The following is an 11,533-nucleotide window of genomic DNA, read 5'->3' on the forward strand; positions in this document are numbered from 1 at the left end:
TAGTAAAGCGCTTGGGGGCTTTAATACCTCGGTTTACTTCTAGCATACATCAGTTCGGAACGAGTCGCCCTGGCCTTCCTCGATGGGAACGCAGCAGAGCTAAACATGGTTGACGGGTGTATATGCGAAGCTTCGAGCATGATGGACCTTAATAACTTGATTTCTCTTTGTGTGGCAGCTTTCAATATCGGCGTAACATCTAAGAACGTGTACCGTATCATAGTTCTGCGCATTATGTGTCAGACCGCAATCTCATAAGCTGACACTCGGTTGCGGCGGGCAGACGCCGTCGGGGGCAGGCAGGCACGGAAGGTGGGGTCGGTGGGGCTTAGCGAACATGCGTTCAGCGCTGCGGGAAACCTCCCATACCCACATCTATTCTTCAACACCTCTTTTTCATACAAACTATGGCGCAGCTTTCGGACAGCGCATACCGCAATCCAATAAGAACGTGCTCCTGTCGAAGTTCGAGCGCACAGCCGACGCGACAATGTGCTAGTGGCTATGCACATACTCTGCCTTGTTGCCTCGATCGCGGATGGACAGCATCAGCTCGCTGCAGCCACGAAGGTCCTCCAAGCATCTATTGGCGCGACCTCAGCCTGTCCCTGTCATCCGCTGCTCGAGGCTGGTAATACTCGGTCTGAGTTAATATGTACCCTGCTCGTGCCACTGAGACTCTGCCATCTCAACTTAGTGCTTCTCATCTCCTCTGGTCTCTTCCAGACTTCACTGCGCGCATGCTTTGCGCGACCCATTCGAGCCCGGCGCAACGACCACTGGACGCAAAATCAGCACCGGCGCACCTAACCCCACTTCAGCCTTGTGCGATGCATCTTTGCCCATAAGGCCTTCACAGCCTGATCTTTGGTTGGGACCACGTCGAAATGTCAGGCGCAAACTACCAGCAGAGTCCATCTCTGCCCATCAGGGATGAATTCACAAACCTGTTGGAAACAGAATGGACACGTCAAGTAGCGTGCCAAAACGAATGCCGTCCGCCTGAGTCTTGCAGCTGCCAACGCACGATTGTGCACGTTCACGCCCTCGAAGCATGGTGGAAGAAGCAAGCCTCCGAGAGCCCTCACACGAAGTTAGCCTGTTTTCTGGATGAGATGTTAGTCCCAGATCACCTGAGTCTACCAATCATGTCTTCAAGGATATATAGAAGTGGGCAATCCTGCCTCCGTATCCTCAGCCTGCTTCTCGAACAGGGACGCGATCATCTCATCGACCGGTTTTACGAAGCGAACATGTTCGACGCCCACCTCCCGCACAGCGGACACGACCAGAACCTCCGAGAACAGCTAGCCGCAGTCGTACACCCTAAGGAAGTGGAGAATATCATGGGGGCTTTTCACAAAGAGAAGTGGAAGTTCTGTCCCCTGCCTCTGACTTGGGACATGCATGTCAATCTGCATGGGACGAAAGTGATACCCCCATTCTGTTCGAAGATCAAGCTCTTAGATAAGGGAGGCACTGCGTCGATATACTGGGTGGCAGTGCAAAAGGATCTTGTCTCTGATAACACGCTTGCACTGGCCTTGCAAGACTCACTTTACGTAGACAAGGAGTTTGGACAGGTCAGACTTCTTGAGAGCACGCGACTGATACAAGCTAACCCCTCTCAGTGTTATCAGATGGTGCTCAAATCCTACGGCAGTGATAGGAAGCGAGATTTCGAGCTAGAGAAGGAAGCATTCTTGGGCCTGCAGTCGAGCGACGAAGTTCCTATACTGCGATACTTGGGCTCATACACTCATGACTATGGCGAGGGTGAGGATGTGGGGAAAACATACAATCTCTTGTTGGAGTATGGCGAAAATGACTTGTACCAAGCATGGGCCGACGAGACTAACGTCCCTCCTGTACAAGCGCAGGAGATACTTCAACACTGGAAATCGCTCTTCAAAGTCGCCGACGCCATCCGTCACGTTCATCACCTCGAAGTTGTGCGGAGTAAAGGCCGACCAAGGAGATATCATGGGTACACATCTCTCGATGTTTGACATTTCACGGCTGACTTGTGTAAGATGGCACGCAGATATCAAACCCGACAATGTTCTCAGCGTGCGCGGACGATTGAAGCTGGCTGACTTTGGCTTCGCCAGCTTCGCGCCTGTGGTGGATGGGCACGAAGACTCTGTACCAACAGAGTTAATAAGGGTAAGGTAGCCGCCGCGGATAGTGCACAGGATATCTTGCTAACTTTTTACTAGTATGTATCTGTTATACTGCGCTTCGGTTGAGGCGCTTCTAAGACATCTTAATCTTCGTGCTAACAGCTTGACAGGGGGTTCACTGACACATATGGTAAGTTTTCAAGGCAGCCAGCATACCTAGCGCAAGACTGACGTTCCGTAGGTGCGCCTGAAGTATCTCGTATGAGGCACCCGGACGGAACCTTGTCCGGTGTGACGCAAGCTATTGACGCCTGGTCGTTCGGTTGTGTGCTATCGGTCGCTGCAACGTGGATAGTCCTTGGATTCCAAGGTCTTCGCCAATACGACCGACTTCGACGACTATCCCCAGCGAACAACAAGAACGGGCAGAGATCGGACCGGTTCCATGACGGCGAAAGTGTCCTGCCGGAGATTGAAAAGTGGCACAATTACCTTCGTGGACATCTTCGGCTCTCAGATACGACAACGGAGAAGGTTCTAGGTATAATAGAGAGCAAGCTACTGCGAGCAAATCCAGCGACACGATCCAGTTTAGAGGAGCTCTGCGTGGAGCTGCAAGAACTGAGCGATTGGGCTCAACATAAGATCCAAAAGCTTCCACGACGCTCCAAAGACACAGATTCCTTAGTCATGCGTGCTCTTTCGAGCATAGAGGAAGAAGCTCAGATACAGAGGACCTCTGAGCCGAAGAACAATCCCCTACAACCACCGCTGGCGCAAGTAAACCCTCGAGAGCGGGCGTCAATGCAGGTAAAAATGGAAGAGATGATCAGAAACAAGCCACTCGGTCAGACAGCGCATCGCATGCAAATCCTAGAGGAAAAGCTCGGAGATTGTCACAACCAAGAGGTGATTAGCGAGCCGCTACTCATGAACGCTGTGCACAACGGTGCTGTCACAGAAAGTCCCATTGATTCTACTCTCTCAAAGGAACTACAATTTGGTGGTCGCCAGATTAGGCCCAGAAATCCGCAGTTTAAAGCATATGCCCAAAGACTGTCAGATCTAGAGCCCCAGACACCGAATGGCGTACATACGTCTCGGCAAACCGAGGGCCCCGCGACACCGCCATCATCGTCTCGTCGCCGGAACAAAGTACCCGGTCCTGGCACTGGGCCTCATAGCGATGATTCCTTCACAACAAAGTCACACAGCGATCTTTTCGAGGTCGATGTACCTGGCAGCGGTAACTCGGGAAGACTCAATCTGCATATCCCACAAGCAGATTCGCCCTCCCCGAAGTACTGCAACAATCCCATGGCCGATAAAGAGACATATCCAACAGGGTCTCCTCCACTCACACCCATCAATTTTGCTCGTGAACGTAATATCAACCACAACGCTACCTCATCCATGGACAACGCCGTGAATCGCCGGAGTCACAAAGGAGACGCCCCTGCCGTATTCAATACGATTCCCACAAATCCTTCCTTTGACGACAAACTCGTAGAAGAGCTCAGAGTTGGGGCCTCGGGTCCAATTGAGACTTTTGGCAACTCTGGCCCGTCAATAATAGTTTCGCCAACCGGAGGTGCTCAATTCTCACACTACCAACCGGTGACACCCAGCTCATCCACTCACTTTCCCGAGAAGGAAGCTCTGCACAACCTCACGTCTTCGACCCCTTACGAAACTTCTGCTTTTCCACTTCCTCTGTCTGCACTGGAATTGCCCTACGACATTTGCTTGAAAAGAAAGGCTATGGAAGAGCAGGTCTCGAAGGGGGTCGCAAAAGGCCTTGCAAAATTGAAGGGTACATTGGGCCTTGAAACCAGATCGCGAGATGCTAGCATTAAAGACACGTTCATTGACCCGCGTGAGCTTGTAAGCTAATTGCAGACCTTCTGTAAACTCAGCTAACATATTGCAGATTTTAGTTATCGATAACGGGTGGACAATGTGCAAGCACTGGCCGATCGTGACGTTCGTCGCACAAACGCTCGCAATGAACGCCGCTGGCCTAGATAGGGATGGATTCGACGTCAAGTTCACGGTTGATGGTCGCACCCATGACCAGCAGCGCCTAAAAGGAGATTGGGGTCGGAAGAAGCTGAAGAAAGCCTTGAAGGCAGCGTGGCCAGAACAGAAACCGAACGATAACGCCACTACAGACATGGCGCGGATTTTCCAAACCATCTCTGAAGAATGGAAGCAAGCCGGCAAACCAGCTACAACACTTCTCGTACTGACTGACGGCGTCTGGTCAAATGAGAAAACCGCTACCTTTGATAAGATCATCCTCGATATCGCGCGATTGGAACAACGACCCGGAGGTAGCCGTCACTTCAGCATTCAGTTCATTCGATTTGACGATGGACTGCCGGAGAAGATTCGTCTACAGTGGTTAGACGACCATTTGTGCGCCAAGAACGGATTGAAGGACATCATCGATCACTGCTCGTGGCGAGCGAACGTCGAAAAGCTCTTAACGGGTAGCATTGAGGTTTTTGCTGACAACCACAACTCTGTTGATCCACCCATGCGGTACGACTACGAAGAGCTCGCTGGTCTGTTCAATACCTTTAACAAGGGAGGCGACTCCCTGCTTTCACCAACCGGTACTCCATCTCGGATGCCCTCACGGGCATCGAAACGCTCGTCGATCTCCAATTCAGATGACTGGACTAGAAGAGGTTGATCAGCAGGATGTTTCATCGGAGTCGAATGCGTGTTTCTGCTCAACGCGCCTGTGATTGACCGGCATACCCGCATTCAATGATGCCTTCCAACAATTCAGCACGCGTCACGATACCCACGCCTACACGCTATCCGTTGTACATACTCTTTTTTACTTTCTTAAATTTGGCACATAGCTGTTGGAGCACTATACCCATGGAATCGGCGTTCAAAATTTAATTTGGTGTATAATCGCATGGCGAGCACAGCATGACATCATGCTCATGTTAAGAGGGAATGAAAGTGTCTGGATGCCTATCTAGACCACGCGTCTATGTATCATACATACTTCTAGAAGAACGTTGCGTGACTAGGTGACATGTAATACATTCCGTTTGCTTTCTAAAGGAAAAGACGTGGTCAAACCTCTTCTTCCGTCGGGGTTCTGAGGAAAAGCTGCATGCGTAACATTAGCTCACCGACTAGCGAGTGTAAAGCCGGATCCGACTGGGACCCGCCTTGTAACACAATGATGCAAAAGCAGAATGGGCCAACAAGAGCTTGGAACTTGAGATCGAATTTGGTTATATACAAAGTGACATACAATGCAACCCAGTGATCGATGATACAGTGGTTGCGACACATCATCGAGCGAAGACCTCAATGATGTACATATCTGAAGCCAATCCTCTTCCTCAGCGCCGCACGCTCCGACAGCTGCTCCGCAACAAAGCGCACACTAGGCTTCTCGATCTTCCTAGCGCCCTCCCTCAAATATTTGCTATGTCTCGAAGCCGTGCGAATAGGGTCTGGGGTGTACGGTGTCGCATCGAACCTGCGAACGAGCGGTATAGGCTTGACGTGAATCTCCTTCGGGGCACGCCGACGAGCGCGTCGAATGATTTCCCTCGAACGTATCGATATCGTCGGTTTTACTGGCTTGTACGAGTCGACGATGCGAGCAGACGGTGCTTTGCTGGGAGGGAGGGAAATGAAGTTGTAGGCCGTGGTGTTGGAGGCGCGCTTTCGACGGGGCGCTCGGCTTGTTGTTTGTGCGGTCGGTGGGTTTACTTCTCTAGATGATGGTTGAGAGGTAGTTTCACTGGGAGTGGAGTTGTTTGGAGTCTCACCTTGGGGCTGAGATACAGGCTCAGAACCCGTCGAGGACTCAGGAGTCGTGGTAGGCTCTTGCGCTTTTGGTGTCTTCTTGGCGGCAGCATTGAGTGCTGTAATGTCTGGCCTCCTAGAGCCGGGTCCCAGCGGTTTCGGCTTAGTATTCTTTACTGTGGTGTAAACAGTGCCCTTGACAGCAACACCTCCAGTCGGCCCCTCAATCCATACATCGTATATACTGCCATGTTGCAATTTCTTCTTCTCCAAGCCGCATATGCGCATCTCCTCGTCGCAGTACAGCGGCGCTAAATTGCGATATTCGATCGACTCCAGATCATGCTTTCCCCCGGTTTGTGCATACACGTAATGGCTTATGGTTTTCAACATGAGGAGCAGGGAAAGAGGACCGTGAACTAGCAGGTTGCGGTGGCCTTCGACGTTACGAGCGTAGTCGGGATCGAGGTGTATGCGATGGGCATTGAAGGTAAGAGCAGAGAAGCGGAAAAGAAGGGCGCGGTCGGGAGTGAGGGCGTGGGAGAAGTCTGGCTTCCCAGGGGCTACATAGAGTCAGTAGATAGTCAAGAGGGTTGTCAGAGTACGCACGCTGCAGGTACTTCACGGTGGCCATCTGCCCGGCCTTGACTGCCTCCAATTCGGCAGCGGGGCGCTCCTTGAAAAAGACCAGGTTACGCTCCTCCTTCACGATGGCGTCGCCCCAGTCGTCGCCGTCTCGCAACTGCTGCTCGAGATAAGTCTTTAGTTTTTTACCTCCATTCTTTCCCAATTTGCCATGCTTCGCGTTGTACGCTCTCCCTATGATGTCCACCCGTGCAAAACGCCGCTCGATCGTGACAAAGATCTTGGCAGTGTCGCCTTCTCCGTGCAGTCGGACATGCTTTATGTGCTCCGTCCCAGACATTGGAAATTCGACTCTAAAGCCGCGGTTACGGTCGTAATACTCGTCGGGTCTTACTTGTATCGAGCCGCCAGCCCACATACGCCGCACCCACGGCCCGCCTGGGCTCTGCGACGCGTCTGTTCCATCTGGGAGTAATTCGGTTGTCCGCACTGCGGGATTGAACCATATCAAGTGATGGCCAAACGGCACCATGCGACTACGAACACCGGGGGCATAGCACCATTCTTGAGGTAAGAAACCCGTGATGCTTTGCGATAGCTTGAATTCGTGCGGAGTGGCGATGAACTCAGGAAGGTGTATGGCATCTCGCTGCAACATTTCGGTGCGCAGCTCTTGGAACCATGGCGGATCCTCCGAATTGGCTGAAGAATAGCATCGCAGCGGTATTCTTCGCCATTGCGTGCGATTCGCGTTGTCCCAGGCAATCCGACGTGCGCGCGGGGTCCGGAGCAGCATTGGGAAGAAGGTCTGCGGACATCGCAAGACCCGCCGCAGATGCTATCCTTGAAGTCTTGGCGGTTTAATGACGTAGGCGACTTGACCGTTTGAATGCCCATCACTTGCACGTAGCTTGACACTTCACCTATAACCGCCACTGCTAACCTCCGACATGTACCAGTCTTCATATACTATGCGCTTGGAAAGCTGTGAAGATTCAGCAGCCATGCCAATCCAACCGCCAATGTCATGCGCGGCTGACCGCCTCGCCGCGACCCACTTGTTAGCCACACGCATCATCTTCACACCAATATGCCATAGACGTAGCTTGCATTGAACTCGCATCCTAAGTTAAGCTTGCAACTGACATCGCGTCACGCGTCTTGGCGTGTTTGTTTGTGTTCCTCTTTCGGCTATCCACGAGCGTCGCACCTTCTTCACGTCCACCCCGGCTTCATCTTCACCGCCAACGCCATCGTTTCCTTGCAAACAACGCCTTTACCTCATAAGCGAGTCTCCAGTATGTGTGCAGTCTACCAAACTCGTCGGTTGCTGTTTCGTCTGCGTCTGAACCGCGTTCGTCATGCTAAGCCACGGAAGCCCACAGCGACTGCCACAACATAGTCAGCCGTATACGCACGAGGTGACGGTTTCCATACACGTGAACAACAAGTCGCCCCAAATTGTCACTCACCACACATCCCTGGGGCAGGAAAGTGCTGGACGCCTTCACACGCAGGATATCACCTGCACAGCGATGACGAGCAAGATGGAGCTTCTGGAGTGTCCCATGTGTGACTTCACCGTGCTTCAGAAAGATGACTACATTCTCCAACTACACTTTGAGCAAGTGCATACCGAGAACTCTCCTTTCGTGATAGAAGACGACCCAGAACCGTTGCCACCTTCGTTGCCCCTCAGGCCTTCCTCGCTCCGCCACGACACTGAGGCCACGCCTTCCTCCGACGACTCGGAAGAGGAGGAAAGCACTACAGTGTGCCCTGACCCCAACTGCGGCGAAGTCGTTCCTCTCTCCGACTTCAACGACCATCTCGAATACCACAACGCAGAAACTTTATCATTTGACGAGACTACCGGAAAGTATCATTCTCATCATTCATCCGCTACTATGCAAGGCTCGACCTCATCTCGTCGTTCCCATGCGAGTCAGGCAAGGAAAACAACATCCGAGCGAAGTTTCAGCACAGACTTGTCAGATGCTTTGAAGAGGACTGATGCTCACGGTCGCAAATCGAAGAAGCACCCACATCGGCATCGGCGCGACACCGATGAGAGCGAGAAGAGTACCATCGGAAGGAGTATTCTAGGCTTCAATCCTTTTGCGAAACCCGACAAGTCCGTCAAGCCACCGATCAAAAGTGCTCGGCTAGGTGTAAGTTAATCTTCCTTTTAGCAGGGCCTAGCTAATCTCCGCAGAAATCCGAATTGGGACCCTACGCTTGGGAGAATCGAATGCCTAGGTGGCTGCACGATCAGCTGGATGCCGGCCCCAAGATCACTGCCGTCAACCGCATCGGCCGAGATGGCCGCCTCATCAAGCATGATCAGGTGCAGAACGAGACGCCAGGCATCATTCCCATCCTTGCGCAACTATCTGCTCTTGATCGGACCGTGAAGGAAGCATATTACTGTCATCCATCGACACTCCACGTCGGTAAAACCCCAAGCGAAGGCGGCTTTTGCGGTTACCGGAACATACAAATGCTGCTGTCCTACATCCAAGGCGCCAAGGCTCAAGGCTACGAAGAATTCCCAGGACGGCTGCCGACTATTCTGAAGATGCAAGATCACATTGAAGATGCTTGGGATAAAGGCATCAATTCAATCGGCCGTGTCCAGACTGGTGGTATACGTGATACCAGAAAGTACATTGGCACACCAGAGGTGACATCTTACTTACCTTCAACTGTTATCTACTAACATGTATCAGGCTCAAGCCTTTTTCCTCAATTCGGAAATCAACTGCGCTGTAGAGCAGTTCAGCGACAACAAAGATCGCGCCATCGCGGCCCACGAGCTTCTCCTCGCCGCCATGGAACGATATTTTGCGCGAGCGGCTGCCAGCGACGGATCCAATGTCTCCAAGACTCTTCTGCCGCCTATCTACCTTCAGCAACCAGGACACTCAATCAGCATTGTCGGTTTTGAGCGCCGCTTTGACGGCTCCTGCAATCTGGTCGTCTTTGATCCCATGTATCTCACGAGTCCTGCGATGCATAAGCTGCTTGGCCGGAAGAACATCAGGACAGCTCGACCTGAGGTTCTGTATGCTTATCGTCGCGGAGCTGGGAAGCTTAAGAAATACGCTGCTTACGAGATTCTGATGTATGTTCATTAGTCGATAAGCGTTTGTCGCATGCTGACTTGGCTCAGGCTCACCGCATCACCGCCTTTGTTTCCCGCTTGGGATGTATGAGCATCCATCCTCAAGCCTAACCCTTGCATATAATAGCACAGTCCGTTTCTATGACATCTACTGAACGTTGCTCTTCTAGGTACTTCGTCAATTCCCCGAGTGCCGCTTCGTGTACGTCTTCTTCCGTGCACGCACCCTCGGATACGATGTGTATCCAGAAGACTATTTCCTACGAAACTTTCCGTGGCAACAGTACGGCGGACTGTGGTCTTGCGACGATGCTCGGTTCGCCCGAGCGGAGCCGATGAACCCACTCACAGCTCTGGCTCTACGTCGTATCACGGGCGAAGGATCTTCGAGCTCCAGCAATACCAATAGTCCCACAAGCCCCACGAGCTTCTTCACAAACAGCTGTTTTCAGCACATGCCAGCAGACGAGCATGATCGACTTCCTTCATGGCTGGGCTCGCTCGATGGTTCGGCGAATGGCTTTGTGAGCCCACCCCGGTACGGCGACAATAGTCCTGTTTACAACATGGGTACAATGAGCGCTGCTCTGCCTCAGCCTAGGGCAATGAAGCCACAACTGTCACTTCTGACGGATGTTGGAAGAAAGTATCCTGGATTCCCCACGCCCTTGTCCCCTACCCTGCCAGCAAAGGAGGCTTACCCTTCGCCTGCATCAGACGCTGGAAACAGAGTTGCAACACCTCGCGCTATGAGCCCTGCAGTGCGTACAGTGAGCCCGATGAGCATCGACGGCTCAGCCACGTGCTGGCCTTCCCTTCGTTGCGAGCCTCATGGACATGCTCAGCATGCGTCACAGATGGGTCTCATCGACAATGTACTCTTGGGTCCTCAGCAGATGCGTAACGGATGCCGCACTCCATCAGCATCCTCGCAAGTCATTACCGGTCTCGCGAGTCCTCCTGTCAGTCCATCACGATGTGTATCTCCGCGTACGACCATGCTGAAGAAGTTTGCCGGAAAGCAAGGTTACCAAGACCTATCGCCAAAGTCCATGCAAGATTTAAGGCTTGAGCTCGAAGTCCATCCCAGCGCTCGCAATCACAACGCATACCCAGCGTCTCCTCCTTCGTCTGTTCGCTCTTTCTCGTCAGTTTCCCACCGTCAACCGGCATCGCCTTCTTTTGCTATCGCCAATGGCGTGGAGTCGGAGGCAACATCACCCATTGATCCCTCCGGTACCATGCTCTTCTACACGTCTAATCGCAGCGTCGATTCAGGTCTGCTCGGCGTCTGCCCGCTTTCTGAACCCCAGGTCGCTGAGTACAGATTCTGGCGTCCTTGCGGCCGGCGCATCTGTGGGTTTGGATGCGGAGGCGCGAATATAGGCGAGGCGGCAGCTGCAAAGCGGCTATTTCGACAAGCCGAGGAGGTCATCCCTGAGATGGAGGACGAGGTTGGTAATGACGATGCAGGAATGACGCAGAGTGAAGAGCACGAGTATGGTCTCGATGGCCAGGCTGATAACAGTACGAGCGATGCAGGTCATGCCAATGGAGACGGCAAGTTCAGCACGAGCACTTGGGCAGGTCGTCGACTGGTGATGGACTGGAACCAGTTCTTGTCAGGCTGCGAGAGGGATGGCATCGCGCAATTCTGATTGAGTGCAGATGCGGTGAGGGGTATTGCTACGTCTCTATGACTTGGCGGCATTGCGACGGAGGTACTCGGGGGTACTCTGCGGTACTATGGGGCTCACTACAGGATCGTGATCGGGGGCCTTTTGTCTTTTGAGTTTATCTATAACACTCGTTCATTACTTGATTGCCCAACATGGAGTCGTGCTGTTCATCGTGGCGGTTGTGCCTTGTCGGGCACATGATGCCGCGTTCAGCTGCCCAACGACGTAGGCGTGGCTAA

General features: G+C 52.7%; 3 protein-coding genes across 3 annotated transcripts; 2 read left to right on the plus strand and 1 right to left on the minus strand.

Moving 5' to 3' along the window:
- Nucleotides 1-991: 991 nt before the first annotated feature.
- Nucleotides 992-4,821, plus strand: J4E78_004038 (uncharacterized protein; the record flags this gene model as incomplete). The annotated part of the gene is made up of 7 exons (XM_049364670.1): nucleotides 992-996; nucleotides 1,169-1,583; nucleotides 1,632-1,959; nucleotides 2,045-2,166; nucleotides 2,286-2,313; nucleotides 2,365-4,007; nucleotides 4,054-4,821. 7 exons carry the CDS (start codon nucleotides 992-994, stop codon nucleotides 4,819-4,821), a joined length of 3,309 nt encoding a protein of 1,102 aa, XP_049223748.1.
- Nucleotides 4,822-5,459: 638 nt separating this feature from the next.
- On the minus strand, nucleotides 5,460-7,287 carry J4E78_004039 (uncharacterized protein; the record flags this gene model as incomplete). The annotated part of the gene is made up of 2 exons (XM_049364671.1): nucleotides 5,460-6,469; nucleotides 6,516-7,287. 2 exons carry the CDS (start codon nucleotides 7,285-7,287, stop codon nucleotides 5,460-5,462), a joined length of 1,782 nt encoding a protein of 593 aa, XP_049223749.1.
- Nucleotides 7,288-8,026: 739 nt separating this feature from the next.
- On the plus strand, nucleotides 8,027-11,273 carry J4E78_004040 (uncharacterized protein; the record flags this gene model as incomplete). Its single annotated transcript, XM_049364672.1, has 5 exons — nucleotides 8,027-8,662; nucleotides 8,707-9,174; nucleotides 9,221-9,615; nucleotides 9,664-9,700; nucleotides 10,473-11,273. 5 exons carry the CDS (start codon nucleotides 8,027-8,029, stop codon nucleotides 11,271-11,273), a joined length of 2,337 nt encoding a protein of 778 aa, XP_049223750.1.
- Nucleotides 11,274-11,533: the final 260 nt, after the last annotated feature.

The sequence above is a fragment of the Alternaria triticimaculans genome, assembly GCF_023758025.1.
Source record: "Alternaria triticimaculans strain BMP 0046 chromosome Unknown scaffold_4, whole genome shotgun sequence".
NCBI lineage: Eukaryota > Fungi > Ascomycota > Dothideomycetes > Pleosporales > Pleosporaceae > Alternaria > Alternaria triticimaculans.